The 26239-nt window shown below is 47.4% G+C and overlaps 1 protein-coding gene and 1 long non-coding RNA gene across 7 annotated transcripts in view; one reads left to right on the top strand and one right to left on the bottom strand.

The window, feature by feature from the left end:
• The first annotated feature begins 3114 nt into the window (after positions 1-3114).
• LOC104870791 lies at positions 3115-14763 on the top strand. The gene is made up of 3 exons (XR_004514232.1): positions 3115-3197; positions 14191-14397; positions 14732-14763. It is a non-coding gene; the product is annotated as an uncharacterized LOC104870791 (long non-coding RNA).
• Kcnj6 (potassium inwardly rectifying channel subfamily J member 6) overlaps positions 3191-26239 on the bottom strand; it is a 232191-nt gene continuing 209142 nt past the window's right edge. Inside the window, exons 4-8 of one of the 6 annotated variants that reach the window (XR_782626.2) lie at positions 21898-26114; positions 21679-21747; positions 20321-20535; positions 9771-9847; positions 3191-7674 (exon numbers count right to left, since the gene is read on the bottom strand). Coding sequence is in view for 1 of the 6 variants with exons in the window: in XM_010636557.2 (XP_010634859.1) it covers positions 25789-26114 (326 nt within the window). In the remaining 5 variants the exon portion in view is untranslated. Of the gene's footprint in view, positions 7675-9338; positions 9665-9770; positions 9848-14947; positions 17579-20320; positions 20536-21000; positions 26115-26239 lie in introns of those variants that run through there. The other 5 variants (XR_004514228.1, XR_004514230.1, XR_004514229.1 and 2 more) reach the window with 5 other exon arrangements.

Below are 26239 nucleotides of genomic sequence, written 5' to 3'. Positions count from 1 at the left end.
CCTTTTTTTTTTTTTTTTTTGCCAGCATCAGATTCTTTTTTTAATCTTATAAGTCCTTCTTTAATTATCATAATACAGATTAACAGCCAGACTAACAGGCCAAAAAACATAAAGCACAGGACAATTATACTGAATCAGCGTACTCTTTTAGGTATATTGTCCATGTGGGATTGCAATAACTTTTCTCTCATTTTTTCTCTCATCTTTGTTTTATTCTGCACTTCACTTGTATGTTTTTATATATTAAATATTTAGTAATTAATTTAACAATCCAATATTACATATTTAAACTTTTGGATCTGATTTACTTTATGTAACATTATGGTCTCAAGGTGCACCTATTTTCCTACAAATGCCTCATTTATCCTTTTTAATAGCAGAGTAATATTCCATTATATATAAATACCACTTTTTCTTTCCATTCATCTGTTGATGTACATACAGGCTGCTTTCAAGATTTAGCTGAGTTAAATAGAACATCTATTTTTAGTTTTTTCAGGAATCTCCGTACTGATTCCCATAGTGGTTTTCCCAGTTTACACGTCCACCAACAGTGGAGAGGGGTTCCTTTTTCCCCTAGCAGCCTCTCTAGCATTTATTATTGGTTGATTTCTTGATGCCGGCCACTCTTTCTGAAGTGAGATGGAGTCTTAGTGTTGTTTTCATTTGCATCTCTCTAATGGCCAGAGATGTTGAAATATTTTTTCACGTATTGTATTTAGTGGCTGTTTGTAATTCTTCATCTCAGAAATGTCTGTTCATTTCAGATGCCCATTTAAAAAAATTGTGCCTTTAAGCTTGGTGAGTCCAATTTTAAAAACTCTATATAGTCTAGGCGTTAGTCCTTTGTCTGAGTAGAAGCTGGCAATTGTTTTGTCCCATTCTGTAGGTTGTCTCGCCACTTTGTTGGTGGTTTCCTTTAAGCCGTTTTGTTGATTCTTGGTATTATTTCTTGCACAACTGGGGTTCTTTTTAGAAATAAATGATTTCCGTGAAGGCGGAAAGACAGGAGCCTCCCAGGGCGGGGAGCCGGGAGGAGAGCTCACAGCTCTGTGGGGCTTGGTGCTGGGGTCTTAGACTCCAGGCTTTGGGGCAGGATCGAGGGTTTGCTCTGGGGTGCGTTTCCCCCTGTGAGCGGCTGACTCGGCCCCTCCGTGGGGCTCTTGGCTTTGTGAGGCCCTTGGAGGAGCTGTCATGGCGCCCGTGGCCCCCGGGGCCAAACCTGCGAGGTCAGGGATGCGGTGATCAGGGCAGGCGTCGCCCGGGGCTCGGAAGACCACCGTGCGCATGCGCGGGGCCCTCCTGCGCTAAGCTGGGCCACCGGGTGCTCCTCCCATGGTGCTTAGACCGGGGCTGCCTGGGCCGGGCCGACTTAACTCAGATGGTAGATCCAGTTCCCCAAATCTACTCCAAGGTGGGCCCCCCTTCTCTCCCAGCTGTCTTCTTAGGCCAAGAAAGGGTAGTTAGTAACCAGGCGAGCCATCCCCAAGTATATTTCCAAGAGGACCAACCGTTTAGCCCTTTCAGTCGGGATGCCTGATCTTTGAGAGTAAGTACAGCTTGTGAACACCTGAGCGGCTGGCATAGTAACCGCTTCGCTCTCTCACAGCCAGGCCGTGACCTCCCTGTACTGCACTTAGCACGTCTAGACTGCCTGTGGCTTTGAATCACCACTCCGGCTGGCGAACCAGTCTTTGAGGTGGTGGAGACCTGGGCAAGGCTGAAGGGAGCCTTGTCAGAAGCTGAGCTTTTCCTGACAGTTCTGTTAGATCGTTTTTAAATCTGTTCAGGCCAAACTTAGGATTTTGGCAGAGTCCTTTGTGATAGTTATCATCAGGCACCTGTGCATAAAAACTCTCTTATTATAACTTCTTGGCTCTGATCTGTCTTTTGGAGGGACTGATGCTAGCAACTCCTCTATGGTTTTGAGAGTTCTCATGTTTTTAGTTGTGTTTTTATCCTTTCTGTCTTCATGAAAGTTTTCCTGAAGGCACTGCTGTTTTATCACCCTTTTCATGGTCCTTTGTGCCTGAATACTGTTCTAGCTGTTGATTTCAGCTGGTCCCGTGTGGGAGCATCTGACAATTTAGAGTCAGTGCCATAGACATTTTTTCTTTTTTCTTTTTTTACTATATTTGAGTAACACCAAAGTTTGAAAGCCATAGCTCTTAGGCTAAGTTTACCTGGAGTCTATTGTTGAGTTTAATTTTGCCTGTTTTGTGGGTGATGGTCAACATTTTATAACATTAGGGGCCAGGCATGGTGGTACATGCCTGTAATCCCAGCACTCAGGAGACTGAGGCAGGAGGATCTCTGTGGGTTTGAGGCCAGCCTAGGATACATAGTGAGTTCAAGACCAGCCTGAACCGTATAGCAAAATCCTATCTCAAAAAAACCCAGACAAAAACAAACAAAAAAAACCCAAACATCCCAGAACTTTGGGCTGGATCTCTTTTCTGGGGCTTGTACTTTTGTAGTATTTTAAGACAATTATATTGCTCAAAAAGGGGTGACTATAGTACAAATTCAACCAGAGCAAGCCAAATTCAATTTGTATGACTGTTTTGAATCAGAAAATGATTTTTTGTTATATTAGTTTTATCAAAATAATTAAACCATTTTTAGTAACACTTGTTAGAGTTTTTCCCCATTAATCTGATTATAAAAATCTCAAAGAATCAGAACTGTGAATGACAAAAGACTTAGAATAATAGAAAGTTAGAATTTTGATGAGTTTAGCAATTGACAAGATAACGTACTCCTTTGTTTTATATGACAAGATAATACTCCTGACTGACAGCATTATATCAGGAGCAATGGGTTTTCTGTAGCCCTTAGATGACTAATAGCCAATCCTACTGATCATTAATATGACACTGAAATGTAACATATTAATATAGACCATAAACGTCCATCATTATGAACAGTTTTGTTTTATGAGGGCACCAATATTGTGTCTCTACTAGGTGTAATAAAAAAATATGGTGAATGCTGCTGCCATCCGAAGGAAAAGCAGCTCATAAAAACATGACACCATGTCCTCACCCATCTCACTCGCTGGATCGGGCACTGTGCCATTCCTGGCTCTTCTCCAGACTCAGCATAACTGTGAAAGGGAAATGCTTTGAATCGACTCAGGGCACCGAAGCCGCCATAACAGCACAATGAAAGACACTCCAGAGCTACTGCAGAAAGAGGTAAGAACGGTGGGGTAAGGTGTTCCAGAAGCGAGGGGGGAGGGTTTCCAGGGGGTTTATGGCTGTGGGAGACCGCAATATGGATTATGCCCCAAAGCAGGCTGTGAGCAGTGCAGGCTGTGAAGAGTGAACCCCACAATTAGCTGGTTTGGAGAAACGAGTCCAGCTGAAGCCTATGTGCGGAGGTCAGAAAAATTCACACCAAAATTCCATTCCCATAACTAAGACCTTCTCACTGGAAGGACAGTGTTGGAATTACAACCATATGTCTTATCTATTCTGCTCCTAATTGGAGAGTGCTTTGTCTCGCCCTTCACCAGCCTTGCTTGCGTTAATTTTCACAGAAACCACAGGACTGCTCATCCTCACACGTAGTTCTGCCCTTGCACGGAGCTCGCCTTTACCCACATCGATGACCAATAAAAATCAGCGGCTTGGACTGGCCAGTGCCTCTGCTGGTTGCACTGGCATTGGCCATCCTGGTGCCCCTGTTCCTGTCTCTCTTAGTTCTGTCTTTTAGGTTTTCTTTCTCAGGCCTGCGTCCTATACTGAGCAGGAGACTGGAGCCTACTACAGAGGTTTCCAGTAATGTTTCAGAGGTCCCCAGTGTGTAGCAGTGAATCTTTTACTGCAATACATTTTAAAAACTTATTCTTTTAATCACACTTTATTTAAATGCAAGAATTCGGTGGGGGCTGCAAAAAGCTCAGATCAAGGTCTTTCGGTCCTGTGTCCTTGCGGGCCTTATAGAGACTTCACTCCCCTTCTGAGGGCCTGAGTGCAGACTCCCACCTCACCACTCATTGGGGACAAGGGTGTGGCGAGCAAGGACAGCCGGGCACCTTGCTCCTGGTGGGGAGGTGCTTTGTCAATAGGTCGTCTGGGCTTCTGCAGCCGGACAGAGGCAGAGTGCATCACCTAACGGCTATCACTCTGTGCACAGAGATGTGAGTTGTGGATGAATGGGCATCCAGTCTGGGCTAACCCTGGGTGGGTGGAGGCACTGCTCGGGTATCAGTTCATAACTGCCAGCCACGTAGTTGGTGTAGGTGGAGAGCTGGGTTCCACCTAGGTTTGTCTCTCTGGACCGCTGGCCCCTGCCACTCTCCTAGCAGCATGGATAAAGCCTTGGGGATGTTGGCCCGGATTCCATTTGGCATCAGTTGCGTACCTGGGCCCTGTTGTGTACCCATCTGACTGCATTTCTCTCTGCTGGCTTCTAATTTCAGGGCTCATGGAAGCCCACCCGCTGGTTGCTCATTTTGTAGCAGTAAGAGCCGATGCTGGGTTTGTAGGGTTTCAAAGGACATCTCTTGTGCCTTCAGCCCTGCTGAAAACGCAGGAGGACACGAACAGATCTTGACTCCAGTGTTTCCGCTGGGGAGATAAAAGATCCCTCCATCTGGGCTGCTACAAATATGGTGAGCTTTTCTCATTGCAACTTTCACCAGCAATGGGAAAGGGAGCAGAGGAAGCCACAGTGGGTGTGAAGTAGGAGGAGTAGGGAGAACTGGGCTGAGCATTGGACCTTCTCACCAAGCCCTTCCCTAGCCCTGCCTCAGTAGGAAGGAGAAGACTTAGTGTTGGCAGGTTGTGCTTTTCCAGGACGATGGCACGGAGTTTCCCATGTGCATGCCCTTCCTGCATGTGGACCTGGCACGTCCACGGTGGGGTCCCACTCCCTGAGCCTGTCTGTGTGGACACAGAGGGAGTCTCTGGCGTTACCTCTCCCTGAACAGCTTGGCTTCTCACCCCATGGTAGTTGCTGTCCTTTAAGAAGGGGATCATATGGAGACGTCCGTGCTGTGGAGAGCCCTGGTCTTGGGCAAATCCCGGGGAACTGCAGACAGAGAGCAAACCCAGAGAGTGGAGGCACCCAGCATGTGTCTTCGTGACACACTGCCCCGGCGTTGCCCTCCCCACATTCTGGACCCACAGAATCGTGAGCAAAACAATAGTTCAAAGCCTCTGTGTTCAGTGTGGAATTCTATGCAGCAGTGCATTCCTGGGACATTCAATCTTGATGGGGCTCTCATCCAGCCGGGGCAGGGCTAGGCAGTAGGCAAAGTTGCCCCCTAGAATGGTGAAGGATGATTTCAGTAGCTCTCCAGGTGAAGAGGCCGAAAGGTGTCTGACAGGAAGCGGTGAGGGTGGCCGTTCCCTGGGCAACATGGCTGAGCTCTTGGGTGTCTCTTTTAATGTGTGTCAGAAGCTCAACATTCTGTCATCATTCAGCACCTTTGCCTCAACCGCACACCTACCAGGTAAGCTGAGATCAGTGGGGACAAACCCAGGCAACCTGGCCCTGGGTGACTCAGACGGCGCATCTGGCCCCAAGGACTCCCCCATGTGTCCCGGGAGGGCATCAGGTTTGCATGGGGCACTCAGAGTGGAGATCACAGCCTAGACCTCAGCTGTTCCCTCAAGAGCTTCGCCATGTGGATCCTCTCCGCTATCTCCCTGGAGGATGCTCTGGGATTCTCAGCAGAGCAACAAAGTAGGACCAAGGAGGTGGCCCGGCTGTGTCACAGGATAAGTTCTTCCCGAGTCCGAGGGGATGAGCTGAGGTGAGAGTCCCTCGGACCTTGAGCCACCCTTCTCCCTGGAGAAGTAAGGAGGTGTGTTGAGGGATTCAGCCCTGACTCCTTTGGCTCCTTCTCTGTGGTCATCCCGTGAGCCCTGAGTCCGCCTGACCCCCTGAAGTGGATTTTTCTATCTGGATGAGAAGGAATGGCTGAATGTGGTCCCACCTTTCCCTAGCAACCAGTGACTTCCCCCGGTGCTCCTCACTGTTGGCTGAATCTTCTTGTCTTCCAGGGGACCGAGAGCCCCTCCTCTGTGCAGTCCTAGTGAGCACTTCCTCGAGACACAGCATTCACACACTTGGCGCTTAATCCAGAGTCTTCTTAGCCAGCGCGTTCATCCTGATCGTCATCGTGCTGCTTCTGGGGCCCCAGTTAGCCGCCCTCCCCACCCCTGGCCATGATGTGTCCCAGCCTTTTCTCCTTCAGTGCCGTATGGACAATGAGAGAGCTCCTGAAGTTAGGTCTCCTGAAAACATTTACCTTCTCCACTGTCTTTCAGAGTCATCTCTTGTTGGTTCTGGCAAATGCTTCAGACGGACTCAGGAAAACGGAGGCCGTAATAATATGTGCCCATTTGTGTGTTGTAAATATCCCACCATGACCCATTTTCAGCTGCCAGCTTGCGGCCACTGAATCTGGAGCCAGGAGGGGTTGTGTGACAGCTCTCCCCTGCGTATCTCCACCTCCCGGGTACCACAGGCGTCCGTGGTCCAAGGACGTAGTAGAGAATATGGTGGAATGGCATGGAAGGAATGGATTTTGAGTACTTTTCAAACTTGTTTTTCATGGATTTAATGGTGCATTTATAAAACTTTGTTTTAAATTATGGCCATGTTTTGCACTGAGCCTGGAGTCTTCCTGGAGGTGTAGCTCTGGGCTGCTGAGAGTGGGTCCAAGCCCACCGTAGCTCGGCTCGGCTGGAGCCCCACAGCTCTTGGCTGCTGGTCCGTCTGGGGTACAGTGCAGGGCTCCCTGGAGGCCGGGCTCTGGGATTCCCTTCCCCGGTGATCACTCAGAGCTCTCCGCGAGGCCTTTCCAGGGCTTAGGGAAGGACAGCATGGGGTGGGCCCCGCTCACCAACTCTCAATTGCCTTGAGGCCTGCCCCGGTGTGGCCTGAGGTGGATGCAGTGGCCTTTCCGTGTCCTGCTTGAGGGACAGCTGTGAGAGCGACCACCAGGGTCTCGTGTCAGTGGAGTGGCCCAGCCGAGGAGGTCACTGACGCCATCGCTAGCCAGGGCGCTGCTCCTCCTGGCCTCAGTGTCGTGGCTGTGACACTCGTTCCCCTGTCCCCTCCAGCATGAGCCCCGTCACCCTGTCCCCGTGGTGGGCGGTATGATGGCTGGTGCTGGTTCGGGCTTCTTCCTCTTGATACCTCTCAGGCTGTGTACTGTGTAACTGGCAGCAACACTTTCAATGCACTGTTAGGATTGTATGGTTACAAATTGCACTTTGCAGTGGAATTTTGGGCTCAATTTTTAATCCGAGTCTTGGTTTTCTCAGCTAGAAAATAGGAGGCTTCAGGACTTTAAAGCTTAGATAAGAGAACACCCTGCACCCAGATCTAAGGAGCCAGTGAGTGGTCGTGGCCTTCAGGGGAGGAGTTAATCCGTTCATCACAAGTCTATAATAGTGGAAAACAATGTTCTTTTGAGACTGATCTTGTGGGGGAGAAGTTGGAAATGAGACCTAAACTCTTTCTTGACTGTGGCCTCCAGCAAGCCCGGTCTGTCCTCAGTTTACCCAGATGTGGTGGGGACCAGCAGGGGTTTGAGGAGCTAGGCTTTTCCGGTCTTGTCTTTAGGATGGATTCCTGTGACATCGGGGCACAGGGAGACAGAGCCGGGTCTGGGAAAAGCCTCCTCTGGGGTGGAAGTTAGCCTTCAAATCTTCCCTTTGGAGATGATTTCAGATTTTAGAGAGATAGAGGGGAAAAAATACCCATGAAGCTGGAATTTAGAAAAACTGTAACACAAGCAACCAGTGGGAAGACAAAAATAATGTATTTATTTATAAGAGAAGGATGATCACACTATGCAGTCACAGCTGTAAAAGGATGTGTGAGTTTGTGTTGGGTGAGGACAGCAGAGGTGGGGTTCCAGGAGGCTTTAGCACTGGCAGGAGTTGCTGCTCAGAGTCCCTCCCCATTGGCTCTTCCCAGTCCTACTGGGCGTGGTGTCCACCCCTCCTATGGGTCCTGCCATGCGTGAGTGTGAAAGCCCAGTATTCGGGTCAGGGGGGCGTGTCTTGCCTTGGGGTTGGAGCACATCCTCCTGGTTGTACGTACCAGGGCCATAGTAAAGAGCAACGATTAGACAAGAGCTCTTTAAATAATGTAAACTAATGAATCTCCCAGAAATCCCCTTAAGGGCAAGTGACAGTGTAAGCAGTGTGGTGTGTTTTGTCAAAATGTCAAGACACTTTGGTGGAATAAACAGATGTGTTGTAGATGAAAGGCAGCACCGAATAATAATTCCCAGCCGGCAGCGTGAGATTTTCATAGTATAATACAATTCTGAGAGCAATAGTAGGAGTTTCTGTGGCTGCTGTAGTTGCCTGAATAGCAAACTCTGAATGTTCCATTCACCCCCGCCTCCACCCAGCTACCCATCCACCGACTCCTTCACCCACCTATCCGTACACCCGCCCAGTCACTCCTTCACCCACCTATCCACTGGTCCGTCTGCCCATCCGTCCATCATTCACTCGTTCATCTACCTGTCACTCAACCGTCCACCCGCCCGTCTACCCACTCAACAGTCCACCCATCTACACACCACCCACTCATCCCCTTAGCCACTCATTTATCCACGTACCCACGCCCCTGCTCACTCATTTGCCCAGCTCCCTGCCCACCTACCCATCCAATGAATAAGCACTGAGCAAAGTGCGCAGCATCACAAAAGATGCCTGGGACACAGATGAATGAGACAGTCGAGAACTCTGTCGCCTATGGGGACGACAGACGAGCAGGCACGCAGAGCCGTGTTAGCTTACTCTTCGCTGCACACCTAGTCTTGGAAGCTCACTGGTGTGGAGGGTCAGGGAAGGGTATCCGAGCTCCTTGGACGGCTCTAGAGTCATGTCCCAGGAAGAAGGAGCACTATGTTGAAGGTCTGCCAGGCCTGTGCCTGTCTAGAAGTGGAGCCGTTGGGTCAGGGGGGCTGGAGAGGAGCCGAGAGTGGAGCTTAGTGGTTCTCAGAGGGGTTGGGGCTGAGTGCTGTGTCGTAGCCTCTCTCCCTGTGCTCCAAGGACGGGCGGAGGCTCCCAGGGTCTGCCTTAGATGATGAGCTTCTCCTGGGGCCTTGCTTCCAGGAAAAAGCTTCTGCAGATGAGTGTGGAAATCACTGCCATGGATGAAGCCCCCCCCATTTTTTCCCGTACTCGGGATTGAGACCTTTTTAAATTTTGTTTTCTTTTTTTGATACTGGGGATCGAACTCGGGTCCTTGCACTTGTGAGGCAGGTGGTGGAGCCACTGAGCTAAATCCCTGGACTGCTTTTTAAATTTAAATTTTAAAACTGGGTCTTGCTAAGTTGCTGAGTTGCCTAGGCTCGGTTCAAACTTGGGATCCTCCTGCCTATGCCTCCCAGAGTGATGGGATTGCCTGGCTCCAGGTACATTTTTGACCGGGAGTTGCAGGAGGCAGGCCCTGTGGGGCTGCACACGGAGCTCTGCAACAGTCAGCAAGAAGCAGTGCTGGGGACCTCCCTTCCGGGGGTCTCTGCATGTTTTTGTTCACTGGATGAGTGTTGAGTGGGACAGACACTCAGGTACCAGGGCACGCAGGAGACAGGTGCAAGGGAGACGCTGGGTGGACTCTCATGAGGCAAGGGAGTGGGTGGCCGTGGTGTCCTGGGTTTGGTCTCAGCAACCATCCGCTTCTGGGGAAAGATTTAGCCCTGGTGGATTTTTCTGTGGCCCTTTTGGTCACGCTACAGCATAAGGTGACTCACGCGCCATCTTAAAGGCTGGATCCTTTGTGCCTACCTGGACGGGGATGGCAGGCTAAGCTCTTGGCTTTGAGGTTTCTCCAGGGTTAGGACAGGAGCCGAGACACCAGGATCCTGCAACACCAATGCATACAAAAGGGAACACTGGGCACTGAGAACGCTTAAGGGTGACTGGCTGATCCTGGCACTGGGCTTTACCGTGAGTTATCAAACATTTTGTTTGAAGACTCTGTTGTCGGAGTTGGGGGAGAGTCCTGGGTGTGTGGCTTGGAAGAGTCCCTATCCCTCTCAGGTCCTCCCTTGATTTCTCTCTGCTTCCTGGGCCTCGGGCCCTTGAATGCCCTCCTCTGCCCAGCCCTTCCGCCCTCCCAGCTGACTGTGGACTGCATCCTCCACACACCCTGAGCCAACGTCAACCTTTCTGTAAGTTGTGGGCGTCTGGTATTGTGTCTCAGTGACAAGGAAAGCGACTAAGACACAAATCAAAGACACTGTCCCTGGGCCCCATGGCGTGCTGGTGGGGCCAGGGGTGGCACATGGAAAACAGCTTGTGCTCCCACCTGTGGCCAAAATGTCAGCTTCTTTGGAGAGACACACGTGAAGAAGAGAGCAAGGCCATATCAAATTTTTTTATTTGTTCCAGTCAAAAAAAGAGAGGAACACCTCAATATGTAAACAGTTTCCCTCACACAGCGAGTTCTTATATGTATTTTTTTATTCTAAAAAAATTTGGCATTGTAGTGATTTCTCAATACATAATTTGTGCTTTCGCATTGAGCATGCTTTCGTCTTGTCCGTGCACAGACACATTTGGAGTGAAGGAGAGGGACTCATGAAAGGACTGGAAGGAAGGTCAGGAGCCAAACCAGTACTGGAGCTCGACCTGGCTCTCTTTTTTAAGAAGCGTGGTGGGCAGGTTAGCAATAAGGACCTCAGAAGCAAATCTTAGTTTCTCAATCATGAAGAAAGGTCAGAAGCCTTGGCTGGATTTTTTGAAAGATGCAGTTTGTTTTTCTATTCATCTCTTAAGGGTCATTGGTTCTGCTCAGAGAAAACTGCGTTATAGATTGCATTTTCCAGCATCTATGCATCTCTCCTACAACCACTCTGATTATGATGTTGCTGGACATGTAGTGTATTTCTGCACACCACTGAAATTTCCCTAAATTTTTTTCTCGTTTTTCAGGGATTCACCGAATCATTTCAGAATGCCTGACAATTGTGTCAGAGGACATTTTGGTTTTGTTCAGTGAAAAGTGTTATTTTCATTGAATCTTAAAGATTAAAGAGTGTTTTGAGCACTGTGGTAGTTTTATTAATAGATTCTTGGATGATATTCCTTCCCTAGTCCGTGTTCCTTAGCCTGAAGTTCCAGGTGTTCTGCAAGTTAGCACCAGTTTTCCAAATGCAGGTTTTATGAAACCCTGCAGTAAGCTTCCCACCCTATAGGTTGGCCTGGGCACCATCCCCTGAGTGTCTGTCTTTGGACCACTCCCATGCTGGGCCCTCAGCCGGAAGTGCCTTCCCCTTGGGTCTCTCTCTTCCAAAGCCCACCTGGCTGGAAGTGATGCCCCTTCCTTCCCCACAATGCCATCTGCTACTCCTTACCCAGAAGCCTGTTTGCTTTCTGTCAGTCCCAGCACGTCTGCAATACTCACCCCTCTGGATTGGGCCACCTCATTCCTAACATAGACCCAGGTTCTCTTTGTGTGAAATGGAATCAGTGCTTGTTCACAAGGCTTCGTGTGGTTCTAGTGCACTCAGAACAGTGGTGTGACGTTGTGAGAGGTGGCGGCCATGGGCTTGTTGAGGACGTGGACAGGACATCAGTCTCTCAGAGTCGTCACAGCCTCTGCCTAGGGCATCACTCCCTGCATTGGAAGGGTTCACTGAGTGTGGGCAACATTCAGTCAAGTGCGTGCATGTTTGGGACACTAATATTAGGAGTGTCAGGTGTCTTTCTGAGTACATTGGTTTTTTCCTGGTCTAGTTTAAGTTGGCTGCTAGGCTCCCTGGGGTACAAAAATAAAAATGTCTGCCAGTGTCCTGCATTGGTGACCTTCCTGCTACCTTGGGAACTAGACACTATTTCTCTGCAGGATGTAAGCAGTTAATCAAAAACTCAAGTTCTCAAGTCTTAGCTTTTTTTCCTTTTTCCTCCTTAACGTTTATGTTCTCTGGGAGTGGACACTAGGGTTAGCACCTCCACAGGCCCCTCAGTGACACCCCCAGACCAATGGCCCCTTCTGTGGCTGCCGGACTCTGCTCTGAGTTGGGTGGGATGGGTCAGAGTGAGAAATTTCACGTTTACAACCGTGCAACCTCCAGATGAGATTTCTTCTCAGCCTCAGCGTCACAGATTCACATTTAACAAGACTAGCGAAACTTTGGCACTGCTGTGGACTTTAGTACTAGTAAACGTCCCAGAATAATTTTCTTTCTATTTTAGGAAATAGGTCCTATATTTTACTAGGCCCTAGCAAACATTTTGGGCGTTGATACTGTATGTTGTTATTTTATTGGGAAATACAAAATTATCTTTCAATTAATTATTTTTCAATTGATAGGAGGAAAATAGCCACTAAATCCCACTATTGGCCTATGACTAAAATAAAGCAGAAAAGAGTGATATCTGTCAAAAGAATGATATGGCCAAAATAAAGTAGTTGGCTTAAAATGTTACTATACTTTAAGCTTTTTGCTTCCTTAATTATGTTCTATTTGCTTTAGTATGTATGTTTTTGCCTAGGGTCCTGGATGCATGTTTCAGGGAGAAGAGCATTAGGTTTAGGTTAGAAACAAGGCCCCAGAAATGCCAGGCTCAGTGTGGTGGTACATGCCTGTAATCCCAGCATTTAGGAGACTGAGGCAGGAGGATTGTCAGTGTGAGGCCAGCCTGTGCTACATAGCAAGCTCAAGGCTACCTGGACTGTATAACAAGACTCAGTCTCAAGAAATAAACGCAACAACAAAACAAAACAAGACAAAAGGAAACACCCAACTTGCAATAACCCGTGGGTGCTTGGTGGATAAACCTCAAGGGTTAGCTGTGCAATTATTTTCTGTCAATGATTCTGACCTTCACTGAGGCGTTTCTCCCACACAGAGGAGCCCACAGTGCTTGTCTAGTAATGCTTTATCTATCTAGGGGCATCTTCCTCATTTGGCATCTCTCTGCCAGGTGTGGTGGTGGGAGAGCAAGGAGAAGGGTGTGCTCGGCAAGGGGCTGCTGGAGACAAGTGTATGGTTGGCAGGTGAATTTCATGGCTCCCAGCTGAGGAATCAGGGAAACAATAAGAAGGGAAAGACATAAAAACTCAGCTGGGGCTGCTTGAGGTAAGAGTGGTGTGGACTTGAACTGATGATGATGATGTGGATTGGAGCGTATGTCAGAGTCACAGAAACAGAGCCTGTGGGGCCCAGATGCCTGCCGAGCAAGACAAAGAAACTAACAGCAGGGAAAACTAAGGTTCTTCTCAAATCCAAGGGACACTCATCAAGGAACGCTACATTCTGGGCCATAAAACACACTTTAACACCTTTATAGTACAGAAATCCTACAGGGTCTGCCCCTAGATTAATTCAGCTAGAAATCAGTAATAGAAAGATAGCTGAAAAAAATCTTTACATTATGAGAGATTAAATGGCACACTTTTAAATGCTGTGTGGTCAATGAAGAAATCGCAAGAGAAATTTAAAAATATTTTGAGGTAAATGAAGATACAGCTTGCACAGAGAAGGCTGTCCTTAGAGGGGAATTTAAAGTATTGAATGAGTGTGTGAGAAGAGATGATCAGAAATTGATCATCTGGGCTTGCATCTCAGGAAAAGAAGAGCAAATTAAATTCAGAGTGAGCAGATGGAAAGAAAGAAAAATTAGAGCAGTGATCATTGAAGTTAAAGATAGGAATTTCATTAAAAATCAATGGAACAGGGGCTGGGGATTTAGCTCAATGGCACCACACCTGCCTCACAAGCGCAAGGTCCTGAGTTTGATCTCCAGTACTGCACCAAAAAACAAAAACAAAAACAAACAAACAAACATCAGTGGAAACAAAGTTATTCTTTCAAAAGATCACTGAGAAGGTTCAGGATTTAGCTCAGTGGTATCTGCTTGTACTCACAAAGCCTTGAGTTTGATTCCTGGCACTGAAAAAAAAAACAATTGGAGGGAGAGAGGGAGGGACACTGATAGGATAATGAGGGAAAGTTTTGAACAGCCCTTTGTCTATCAGTTTGCTAACCTAGGTGAGATAGAGGAGTCCTTGAAAGATATCATCTTCCAAAACTAATACCAGAGGATTAAATAACCTGATCAGGCCTATGTTTATAAAAAACTGGAGCAAATGATTAATAACTTTCCCAAACAAAAAGCACTAGACCCAGATAGGTTCACTAGTGAATTCTACCTAACATTTAAGGAAGAAATTATACATATTCTTTACAATCTCTTTCAGAGGACAAGGGCAGAGGGAATACTTTGAAACTCATTCTGGGAGTTCAGGATCACATTAATACCAAAACCAGATGAAGATATTATAAGAAAAGAAAACTTCAGATCAATATCCCTCATGAATGCAGACACAGAAATCCTCAACATGTTTACGAATTGAGTCTAACAAAGTACCGAAATATGCAGCACCATCAAGTGGGATTTATTCCAGGTAAATAAGACTGGTTTAACATTCAAAAACTAATTACTGCAATCCACATTAACAGACTAAAGAAGAAAAATCGTGATCACATCAACAGATGCAGAAAAATAATTTGATAAATCCAAATAATGATTCATGTTAAAAAATCCTCAATAAACTAGGAATAATGGAGAATTCCACTACTTCATAAGTTATATTCACAAAATGTTTTTTTTTTTGCTATATCATACTCAAAAGTGAGAAACTCAAAACTTTCTCACTAGGATCAGGAACAAAGCAGAGATCTCTTCTCACCATTACTTTCCTTTCTTCTTTCTTTTCTTCTCTCTCTCTCTTTTTTTAGATAGGTTCTCACCACCTCTCCCAGGCTGACCTTGAACTTGTACTCATCGCATCTCAGCCTCCTGTGTAGCTGGATTTACAGGCTTGTGCCACTGTGCCCGGTTCAGCACTGCTTTTCAGCGTGATACGGGAAATACTGGATAATGAAATACGACATGAAAAGGAAATGAAAGGTGTACTGATTGGGAAAAAAGAAACAGAACCTTGTTTGCAGATGATGTGATTCTTTATATAGAAAATCTGAAAGAACTGACGAAACTCTCCTATTTTAAAAATAATCCATTATAGTAAGGGTACAAGGTACGAGATTAATATGCAAAAGACAATTGCTTTCCTATATACCATCTATGAACAGTGGAATTTGAAATTAAAAGCACATTACCATTTAAATTAGCAACTCAAAGAGTCAAATGCTTATGTATAAATCTAACAAAACGTACAAGATCTATATGAGGAAATATACAAACCTCTGATGAAAAATACTAGGAAGAACTAAACAAGTAGAGATATATTCCGTGTACACAGGAAAGAAGTCTCAGTTTTGTCTAGTACTTTATCCTTCCAACTTGATCTACAGATTCATTACATTAGCAGTCGAACACCCTGAAGGTTATTTTATAATACAAACTCATTCTAAAGTTTGTAAGAAGAAACAGAAGACCCAGAAGTGACAACTCACTTTTAAGGAGCCTCACAAGATCAGAAGACTGACAGCACTAGGCCCCAAGAGTGAGTATAAGTTCACAGTAATTAAGACAATATAGTATTGGGAAAAAAATGAGGAAATAAACAAAAAGGAGCGAATCAAGAGCCCATAAGTAGATTCACATAAATACAGATGGCTGAACTTTGACAAAGGAGAAAAGAATCTTTTCAACCAACGGTGTTGGAACAATTGCACATCTGCATAAGGAAAAAAAGGAATCTAAACATGGACTTTAAACTCTTCTCAAAGACTGACTACATAAAATGTAAAATTATAACTCTAGCAGCTGATAGAAGAGAAAACTTAGAGAATCTTGAGTATGGTAGTGACTTTTTAGATACAACATCAAGGGCATGATCCATGAATGAGTGGTTGGTAAACTGGGTTTAACTAAATCAATAAACTTACCCGCAAAAAATAATGTCAGAGAATGAGAAGAAAAACCACAAGACTGGAAGAAAATATTTGTGAAAGATACGTCCGATAAAGCACTATTATCCAGAATATAAAGAGAGCTTTTAAAATTCAACAACAAGAGCACAAACCACCTAATTATAACGTGGACAAAAGACCAGGATAGACAGCGTTGCCAGAAAGGATACAGAAATGGAAAGTAAGCATGGGAAAAGATGTTTAACATCATATATATTAGCAGCAGATTAAAACCGCAAAGAAACATGACCGCACACCTATTAGAATGGCCAAAATCCGAAACTCTGACAACACCGAATGCGGGCGAGGGTGTGGGAAACAGCAGCTCTCACTCGTGGCTGGCGGAGTCTAAATGCCCGACCCCTCTGAGAGGCAGTTTGGCAGTTGCCTAGAAGTGTAGTCATACCATACACTGGCACAATAGTGTTGCTTGGTTTTTGCCTAAATGAACTGAAAAACTGTGCATACGAAAACCTACACAGATGTTAAGAGGAGCTTTATTTATAATTGCCAAAAACTTTAGTGAACAGGTAAGCTGTGTTTCGTCCAGGAAATGACATATTGTTCAGTGCTAAAAAAATAAAAGCGTGACCAAGCCCTGAAAAGAGAGAGGTGAAAGAATCTGATTTGAAAGGGCTGTACAGTGTGTGATTCCAATGATCTGATACTCTGAAAAAGGCAGAACTGGCGGCTGGGGAAGGGTTTCAGTGGACGCCAGCGCTAGCGTCAGGCAGGGCTGAGCAGAGCACGGGGCACTTTTAGGGCCACAGAACCACTCTGTATGAAACTGCGATGGATCCGTGTCACTGGACATTTGCACAAACACACAGAATGTACCACCCCAAGGGTGAGCGAATTCATCACCTGTAATGGACACACCGCTGTGGTGTGACGTGTCTTTAACGGGGCACACAGAAACACTGTGCTTTTTGCTTAGTTTGCTGTGAACCCAAAGTTTCTCTATAAAATAGCATCTATCAATTAAAAGAAAAAGAAGAGGAGAAAATGATCCAAAGCAGTCCAGTGAATTACCCAGAACCCCACAGCTCGTCTGGGGTGAGTCCAGGGTTCCCACAGAGCTTAGAGAGAAAGGCTGTTCTATGGCCCATGGGAGGAAAGTGTCCAGTATGATTAAAGAAGAATACTGAATACCACGGTGATGGCAGGGGAAACATGATTGTCACTCTTAAGGCTTGAGTTTCCTGGGAATTTACTTATGAGAACCAACTCATAGCTGACTGGAAAGAAGTGTGTATACGAGTGTGTGTGTGTGTGCGTGCGCGTGCGTGTGTGTGCGCGTGCATGCGCACATGGGAAGGCAGAGTTTTATTTTTTTGTGAGTTAATGGGAACAGGGGTCTGAGAATGCCATCACCTTGCTGTGTACCAGGGGGACAGGTCTGGAGGCGCCAGCAGGCAGGAATCGCGCAATCTTAGGCCAGCTGTAACACAACTGGAAAATGAGCTGGCAGAAAAGCCCCGCCATGGCTGTCTAGGTGGTGCATCTCTCCTCTCTCCTCTCTGCAGAGCTCTTCCTGGTCAGCAGGGTTTACTTCTGCTCTGTCCAGGGGCCGGACCGAATCCAGCTTTGAAAGGATCAGTGCTCAGTTCTACTCCTTCCAGGCTGGTATAAATGGATCTGTTCTCAGGATCAAAGCCAGATGGAAAATGAGAAGTCCAGGGAGACACAGCTGTCTGGGAGCACTGCATCCTGGAGATAAAATGAGTTGCCTTTGACTTGAAATCAGGTTTTCTAAAAGAATTTACATGTGAAAATTTGAAGTGCTTTTATTTATCCTTGGGCTTATTATGGAAACTCTGTTTTGGGCCATTCTTAATATTTTGTGGGCTGAGTTTACTTAATGATTAAGAATATGGCAGTTCTGTGGACATTTGTTACTTTAGAGAATGTGAATGTGTTTTGGGAGTTTTTTAAAAAAGCAATGCTGGGGTGTGTGTGGGAAGGATGTTTAGAAAATAGCTTTTCAGAAATCAACATGGCTATTATTAAGTTCAAGGCATCCTAAGCAGGCACAGAATGCTTGCGGGGGCCCTGGACCCTGTCCCCTTGGCTTCCCCCAAGGCCGTCTGTAGGTGGAGCATCCCTGGAGCCTCAGCCCCCAGCAGCCTCCAGCCTGCACAAGAGTGATCCTGGCCCACAGGCTGGGGGTTGCCATGGCAGCAGCCACCGCACCTCCTGGGTTACCTGTGATCACCAGGCGTTTCCCCCAGAGCAAGAGCACGGCCTGTGCAGACTACGGGGGAGGAAGGATCATTGTACCAACGCAGGCAGGTATCTGGGTCACTTCAGAACCCTGTGCATGTTGTTGCCGGGTGGCCACTGCTCCAGAATGAAATGAACCCTCAAGGGAAGCGCCAGGAAAGATCAAATGTTGGTGGCGAGATGAGCAGGGAGGTGAAGAAAGGGCAGAGGGGGAAAATGCTTGCGTGAGCATCTGCTGCCCTGAGAAAAGCCGCGTAGGTCCCCGGGGCAGCCTAATCGCGTCCCTGGTGTCTCAATCCGGGTGGGGGCCCTGTGAGTTCGGGTGGGACACTTGCCTTGCTGTTTGCGTTCGGCGACCCTCTCGGGGGGAAAGTGAGGACAAGATTTTTATTGATTGTGGGGTGGGTTCAGACAGACCAAATCATCAGACTTTCTTAAAAAGTGGGGACAGGTGCAGAAGTGTGGCCTGGGGACCGCCTGAGCCTGTCATTATGATACCCCAGGGTGAGAGTTTCTAGAGGGGCAAAGAAGTAGGTATCGGTAGAAAAAACCCCACAGAAATACTTTGAATTGTAATGGGAAAATCAGTTGTTTCGGGATTTCCGTAAGTCTGTTTTGGCTTTAGCATTACCTTTCTTGGATGTACACGTGGGTGGGTGCCCCTGGTGTTAATGGAGACTACAGGTTGGGGTCAGCAGTCACCACAGGGCCCACTGGGTGCTGGCTGATGTCAGCTTACACACAGAGTTCCCGGTACTCAGTTTCCTGGGTTCACTGTCCAGTGGGCAGGAGCCAGAACCCGGCACTCCCGCACGGCCTCAGCGGTGGGCACGGTTAACGCCCTGGGCCTGCCTGAGGCTGAGGAAGGGCATCACTTGCGCCCGCTCCCAGAAGCAGGACTGCGAAGAGGCGATGCCAGGCTGGAGTCTGTCACGGCAGATCTCACCGTGGACCTTCCCTCCTCCGGGAAGAGTCTGCAGACCCCGGGGACTCCCATCGATGCCTTCTGAGTTATGTTTTTGCGGTGACAGACCTCGCCCTGAGACACAGCCTGGACCAGGGACTGAGTCGCCAAAAGTCTCATCGTATGCTCTGGGGATAGCTCGCTCTTGCCTTATATGGTTCCTAGTAAGATTTTAGAAGCGATGATGAATCACACGTTTATTTCACTAGTGTTGGTTGGTAGTGGGTATTTATACTGCCTGAGAAGAACAGCCCTTCTTATTCTTAGAAAGATTGGCTAAGGTGACATCACAGCATTTACGATCGGTGTGAATATAGTGGGTGCTGAGCCTTAGTCTTGAGATGCTCAGCCAAGCTCTGACAGTGAGAACTGTTGACACTTTCGTCCTCTGGAAGTGATACCTGTGTAGTCCTGATTCTCCGTCCAACCACGTGACACGCTAGGACTCAGGTCTGGAGAACAGCGTCTAAAAGTGGCCTCCAGATACACTCGTCGGTAGTGATAAACCTCCACCACTTAATCATGCCAAGGAGCTATTCTTGTGTGTTGGGAAGGTATTTTACCTTCCTTTCCTTTGTACTTCTACTGGAATTAGGTGGATGCAGGCAGCTTTGTTTGGCCAAGGCCATGAGGCCAAGTAAAGTTTGGCTCCTTTTATATTTATTTAAGTTTTATGGTGTTGAACTTTGAAATTTGTTTCCTCCCACTTTGTGGTTCTGCTCTCTTCCATGGGGGTGAAGGCTCCCAAGCTTTTGCATGGTCTACTTCCAAGACACCCTCGTCTGCTTAGTTTTATTTTTTTGGGGGGGTTGGGGGTTTGAGACAGGGTCTCACTATGTAGTTGACGCAGCCCTGGAACTCACTATGTAGCCCAGGCTGGTCTTGAACTCATAGCAATTGTCCTGTCTCAGCCTCCCGAGTGCTGGGATTACGGGCGTGCTTCACCACGCCCAGCTCATTTTAGTTTTAGACACAGGGCCAAGTCCACCCTCGATCTGCGACAACACACACAAGGATTCACTGCAAAATATTTTTTTTCCCCCTAATTTCCAGGGAAGTGCCCATAAGAGAACTTGCTATGCCTTTCACTAGAACTAATAAGATAAAGAACTGGACTCAACCGGCTGTGTCTGGCATTAGAAATGCTTTCTTAGAACGCAAGCGACTTCAAGTTATTCACACGCCTGTCACTTCGTATGGAGGTATCCACAGACCCATGGTCCGGATCCCATCCGTCCACCATCTCCACGGTTAACAGCTGTTACCTTGTGCTTCACAGAAGGCGACACACAGTCCAGCAAGCCTTGCGGGCTTCTCTTCTCGCAGAGCTCTTGGCAGAGCGCCTTTGGGGTTTCCGAGCGAAGTTCATTCCGGATTCGCACACTGGACCTCTAGCTGAGTGGCTGGAGGCTGGACCGCGAACTCACAGGCGAGCTGTTCCAGGCCATCTTCCCCACATGCAACACCTGTGAGCTGTAGGCTAGAGGAAACGGGCAAGGAAGCAGAGACATCTCGGGGACGTAGTGAGTCCTCCAGAGAGCGACTGGCAGAGGCCTCAGTGGGGAGGGGAGGGGACGGAGTGGGTTCGAGACAGGACCAGGGGCCTCCTGAGAGGGAAAGGAAGCCTTCTTTCTGAGCCCCGCCCTAGGCCCGTGAAGCAGGTGCGCTTTTATCAGAAACTTCGTTCTGTTTTCTTGAAACAGATTTAGGAGTGGCTCTGATAGATTTAGCCCAGAAGAGTGTCACTCTTCCAAGATTCCTAGGAGCTTTTTTTTTGGGTACCGGGGATCAAATTTGGGACCTCGCACTTGCAAGGCAGGTGGAGGAACTACTGAGTTAAATCCCTGGCCCCAGGAGCCTCTTAAGAGTATGATACAGGGCTGGGGATTTAGCTCAGCGGTTCGGTTGCCTGTTTTGTAAGCGGAAGGACCCAAGTTCAATCCCCGGTACCAAACAACAACAACAACAACAACAACAAAAAACAAAAACCGATACAATCCCCAGTAGTACCATCAGTACCATTAGTTACTCAGAGTTAATACTCCTTAATACTACAGTACAGGGGTTGGGAGGAGCTTTTCCTGTAAGGAGCCAGCTAGTAAACATGTATGTCCCTGCTGCAGTTACTAAGCTCTGCTAGTGGAGATTGAAAGCAGCCACGGGCAAAACAAATCCCTGGGCTGGCTGTGCTCAAATCAGACTTCATCTGTGGACCCTGGAATTAAAATTTCACACGATTTTCCCATGTCACAGAATAGTCTTTGTTTCCCCGCAACCATTTCTAAATGTAAACATCAGTCTTAGCTCACAAATGGTGCTGGAACAGGCAGCAGGGTAATTTCTTGTTTACAGACTCGGTCTGCCCAGCTTTTTTTTTGGTAATAAAAAGAGCCCCTGGCTTACAGCTTTGTGATATGGATTCGGGACCAGGATCTGTGATTTTCTGGTCTTGTAACCTTGGGGAAATTACTTTGCCAAAACTCTCATTTTCCATCTGTAACAATGTAAATTATAACACTCAGCTTCCCACGTGGGTTAGAACGAAATGAGGTGATCTGTACAGATGCTCGAAATTCACCACACAACATGGGGTGCAAAATGGTTTTGTTATTACTGTACAAACCCCTGACAGGATTCCGGCTTCTAGGTGACTCTCTGCATCCAAAAGTCCTCTAAGACATTAAGGGCAGAACTGTTGGAAAGAAATGTGTTTCACTCAATTTTAAATCAAAGGATAACATTTTCTTAAAAGTATTTTTGCCATAAAGTCTAGAAACAAGATAACACGAATTGGCTGGATTGTAACGTAATATCAACGAGCTATATATTATTTTTTTGTTACCTTTGTTTTTCCACTTTATAGTCAACCATGGGGAGGAAATCATCCTAGAAGATGACAGTGGCCACGAGTGGGATGTTTAATTTGTAGCCGCCTTCCCGACTCTTCTGAATCACATAGAGAATCACCCAATTCAAGGACAGAAGAACTAGAAAGGCGACAAACTGTGTCAGAAGTGACTTACTATCGTGTCTTCTCAGCTAGTCAACAGCATTCTTACGCTTTCTTTCTCTGTCCACCTAGTCCCGCCTCTGCCACTGGATTCTGAAAAGCCCAAAGATACTGGTTTGAATCTAAATTAAAAAACAAAACAAAACAAAACAGGTGTTTGGGGGAAAGCAAGAGAGTAGAAATGTTAGAAGATGCAGGGAAGGAAAGCATAAGAATGTTGCTCTGGAGACTTGAAAACTTAAGACTTTTACATGAAGTCAGAAAGAATTTCTCCATTAGAGGACGGACAAATGAGCACAGCAGAGTTCTAGGTTGGTTAAACCTGCTAAGAGAAAGTTGTGCTTAAGAAGTAGGTTGACAGTTTTGGAGACAAGAGCTGGATTTCTGTTAGGGAAACTGATACCCAATTGGACTGATGGGTGTTTTCCAACCAGACAACTAGGGAAAGAGAAGAGGGGACAGAGGGAAGGAGGGAGTGGGGAGAGCGTGTTTTGTTTCACGGACATAGAGCGGCTGCTTGTGGGGAATACCCCGTGGAGACGGCTGACTCACAGGACCCGCAAGTGTGCTAGTGCAAAAGAGGGCCGTGTGCCCTGCAGTTCTTGGCACAGCCAAGAAATGAGTGATTTTCTTAATCGCTTGAAGTTGATTTCAAGATGATAGGTGCGCTTCTCACTGGGCAGAAGAAGTGAAAACCCCCCGAGGACTCCCAGGAAGTCACCCCTCCAGCTCCACCTGCCCTTTGCTCCCGGAGGACCTTCCTCTGCCACACTGGGGTCACCTGGGACGAATGACTCCTACAGTCCAAGGTTCTTGTCAAGCTCATGGATCCCACCGGGCTTTAGGGAAAATTGACTCAACTACACCGACCGAACAGCCCAGAATATCTCCTTGAGGGTGACCTCATTGATTATTGTCCCATTCCAATCAGCTTATTTGTTTTCATAGCACGCACTTTGCTAAGACAGTGAGTGCAGGAATGAGGCTTGGGTCTCGGGAGTAGAAAGGGTAGACATCGTGGGGTCAATTTTGTTGAACTGTCTTAATGCAAAAAACCCCATTCCCTACTTACTGCTTAGAAAATTCAGTCTTAATGAACTTCTTTCAGTTCCAAATTTTAACAGTTGACACAAAATACACTGTTAAACTGTGTTCTCGATAACTGTAGAAAAATAGACATGTTTGAGAGGGACATTCTAATAAAAGGTCCTTCAGGAGCAGCCTCCTTTACAGATTCAGAACTCACGTTACAAAAAAACGAGATTTGGTTCCAGTACTGTCTCCAAGTGCAGTGACAGCAAGACAGTGGGCGCCCTGTCGCAGGTGCGGAACTGCTGCGGTGCAGGTCTGGCCAGGTCTCCGATCTCTTTGCTAAAGCACAGCAAGAGGCCATCAGGCCTCGAGCTGAAAAGGCAACACGACCACAGGAAGTGTTTGTCCTTCAAGCCTTAGCAATGGGTTTAAAAAGGCCCAGTGGATTTTCAGGAGTGAACCGAACAGATGTTTTGGAGCCCCCTGCTCCTCCTCGCTTGGTGACACAGGCCAGGGCGCCCTTCCTAAGGCTGCCACAAGGTCAGGCTGCGGCAGGTGTACTGGGCACCCTCCACCTCGACTACTTCCTCCTACGGGTGCGTGGGATGGACACGTGACTCAACAGATAGATCACCGATGCCAACAAGGAAATGCGGAACACAGGAGAGGGCTACAGCCGACAGCTTGGGTTTCCGAAGAGCCAGTGCCAAAGCGGTACCCCATGCCAGGTCTCTGCAGCGGAAGAGACCCCGGATGTTCAGGGGAGGAGCCGCTCTCCTTAGCGCTGGGGCGTCCTTGTCAGCAGACAGGGTCCCTGTCTAGAGCAAAGGCCGTGCAGCCTGCGGGGACGGCGAGGGAGACTCGGAGGGACGGCCAGCTTGATCTCTGCCACCTCCGCCCAAACCGAGCACAGCTGGAGGAGCTGAAAATAGACTTGGATCCATTCAGTGAATATTCATGATGGGCCACTGTGGTAAAGAACAAACAGTTTATAAATGCAAAAATCAATGTGAAAGATCTGTCACAGTGCAAAATCTCCACCTGCCCCTGAGGTTTTGTCTAAGATTCTCTCTCTTTTCTTATTTGTTTCATTTTGAAGTTCAGATTTTCCATACAAAATACCCTTCTTCTCTTCTTTCCCTTTCCTTCCTCTTTGCACGTTAAAATGAGTTAAGGCTGCCATTTTTTTGTTTGTTTGTTCTCTTTTGATCGAAAGACACTTTGGATTTGATTTTTAAATAGTGGCACACTCTAGAATCTCTTAGACAGTCACAAAAAATGTTTATCTAATCTTTGAACACTGAACTCTGGTCACTGCAAACTAGAAAAAGAAGAAGGACAAGGAGAAGAAGAAAAAAATCCCAGTTCAAGAAATGTGGATGAACAGGCCCCTGGGGACAGGCAAGATCTCATCCTCAGAGTGCCAGGTGGGGTGAAAGCATCTGACAGGTCAGTGTATACATTCTGTTGCCTGCAACGCGCCTTCCTGAATTTCCTGGCGTTAGACCCAGACCACCTTCTGCTCACTTACCACGTCTCCTTTGAGCAGTCCGTGGTTTCTCATGTTTGGGGGTGGAACAGCTGGAGAATCAGCGGTTTTACAGAAAACTCTCCTCAACTGTTGTATGCCAAAGGGCACCAGCTCATGTGAAGAGTAGCAGTGGGACACTGGTGACCTCACCGAGTGTCCCATTCCTGGCGTTGTCTCCCAGGAAAGTCAGCGAGGCCCTCGTTATCTTTTAAAAAATGACACCCATTTTGTAAACATGTCACAGTATGTCAGCGTGTTGGTGGTGGGTCCTGCCATCTGCTAGACCTCTCAACTGCCACCAGACCTATGGCTTATTAGATTTAACAAAAGGATCAGCGAGGGACAGAGAAGTACCATAAGGACTGCCAGGCAGGGACCCAGAACAAAGGCCATGCCTTAAATAACGTGGAAAACACAGGCAACTGAAACAGAAATGCCTACTGTATGCTGGGGGTCTTTTTTTTCTAATTATTTCTAAAGTTATATATCTGAAATTACATTAAAGATACATCTATGTACATTATTTAGAAGTTCTGTTCTACAGTACTTTTGTACATGCTGGGGTTTATTTCTAATTGCCAAAAGAAAATAATTACATAAGGCATATGTATATGTACAGTAGTTTGTCTTGAGCTCACCTGGGTATTATGCCTGCTGTGCCCACGCGGGCCAGCACCTCACCTGTCATAATAAAATGTGTTGGGATCTGCACAGCGGAGGCCGGGATCTGCACAGCGGAGGCCTCGCTCTGCAACTTACTTCGTGATTAAACAGGCAGCAGAGACCTTACTTGTCACACCCCAGGTAAAAACTTCGACACGCCCTTTTGAGTGGCCTGGTATTGGACAATGCATGCAGGTAAAAGTAGTTTGATCCCTAGAAGTTAACAGTTGGTATTTGGGGAGGAGACCAAGCTTGAGCCACAAAAGCGGGCCCATTGGCATTGGACCCAATCCACTGGCTACCTCGTCAAGCTGAACAACTGAGAGAGGGCAGGTAGATATTTTACACCTTGAAGATTGGTATTCCGGTAATGTCAAAATCAAACATAAGTAAATAAAGCACGAAGTACGAGAGACAGACAAGAAAGAACATGAGAGACAAGGCAGGGCAGGCTGCGTCCGGGGCGGGAGCTGCTAGAAGGGGCTGCCCGGCAGGGCCTACACTTTGGATTCGTTCTCCAGGTTGGCCACGTCGCCATTCCTTTCCGTTTGCTCCTCGGGGCTCTTGTCCTCCTCCTCCGTCTCCAGTTCTGCGTGCTGGTTGAGTTTGCTGGACACGGACCAGCTGAGGGGCAGCTCCGCCCTGCTGGCCAGCTCGGCCAGCTCTTTGGCACTGAGGGACGGGGTGCTGGTCTCGTAGGTCTCGTGGAAGCTGTTGTAGTCCACTTCGTAGAACCCGTCCTCCAGCGTCAGCACCGGGGTGAAGCGGTAACCCCAGAGGATTTCGCTGGTGATGTAGGAGCTCCGAGCCTGGCACGTCATCCCTGCGGAGAGGAGAGCGGGGTGAGTTTGGGGGCGGACGGGGGAGCCGGCTTTGCCTGCGGCTGTGCAGACTGTGGCCGGCAGAGGGCGCGACAGAGACGGCGTCCCTCCTGCTGGGCGCATGCGC

Source organism: Fukomys damarensis, unplaced genomic scaffold (assembly GCF_012274545.1).
Source record: "Fukomys damarensis isolate Sample0158 unplaced genomic scaffold, DMR_v1.0_HiC HiC_scaffold_24, whole genome shotgun sequence".
In the NCBI taxonomy this organism is placed as follows: domain Eukaryota; kingdom Metazoa; phylum Chordata; class Mammalia; order Rodentia; family Bathyergidae; genus Fukomys; species Fukomys damarensis.
This window is presented reverse-complemented; position numbering and strand designations above follow the sequence as displayed.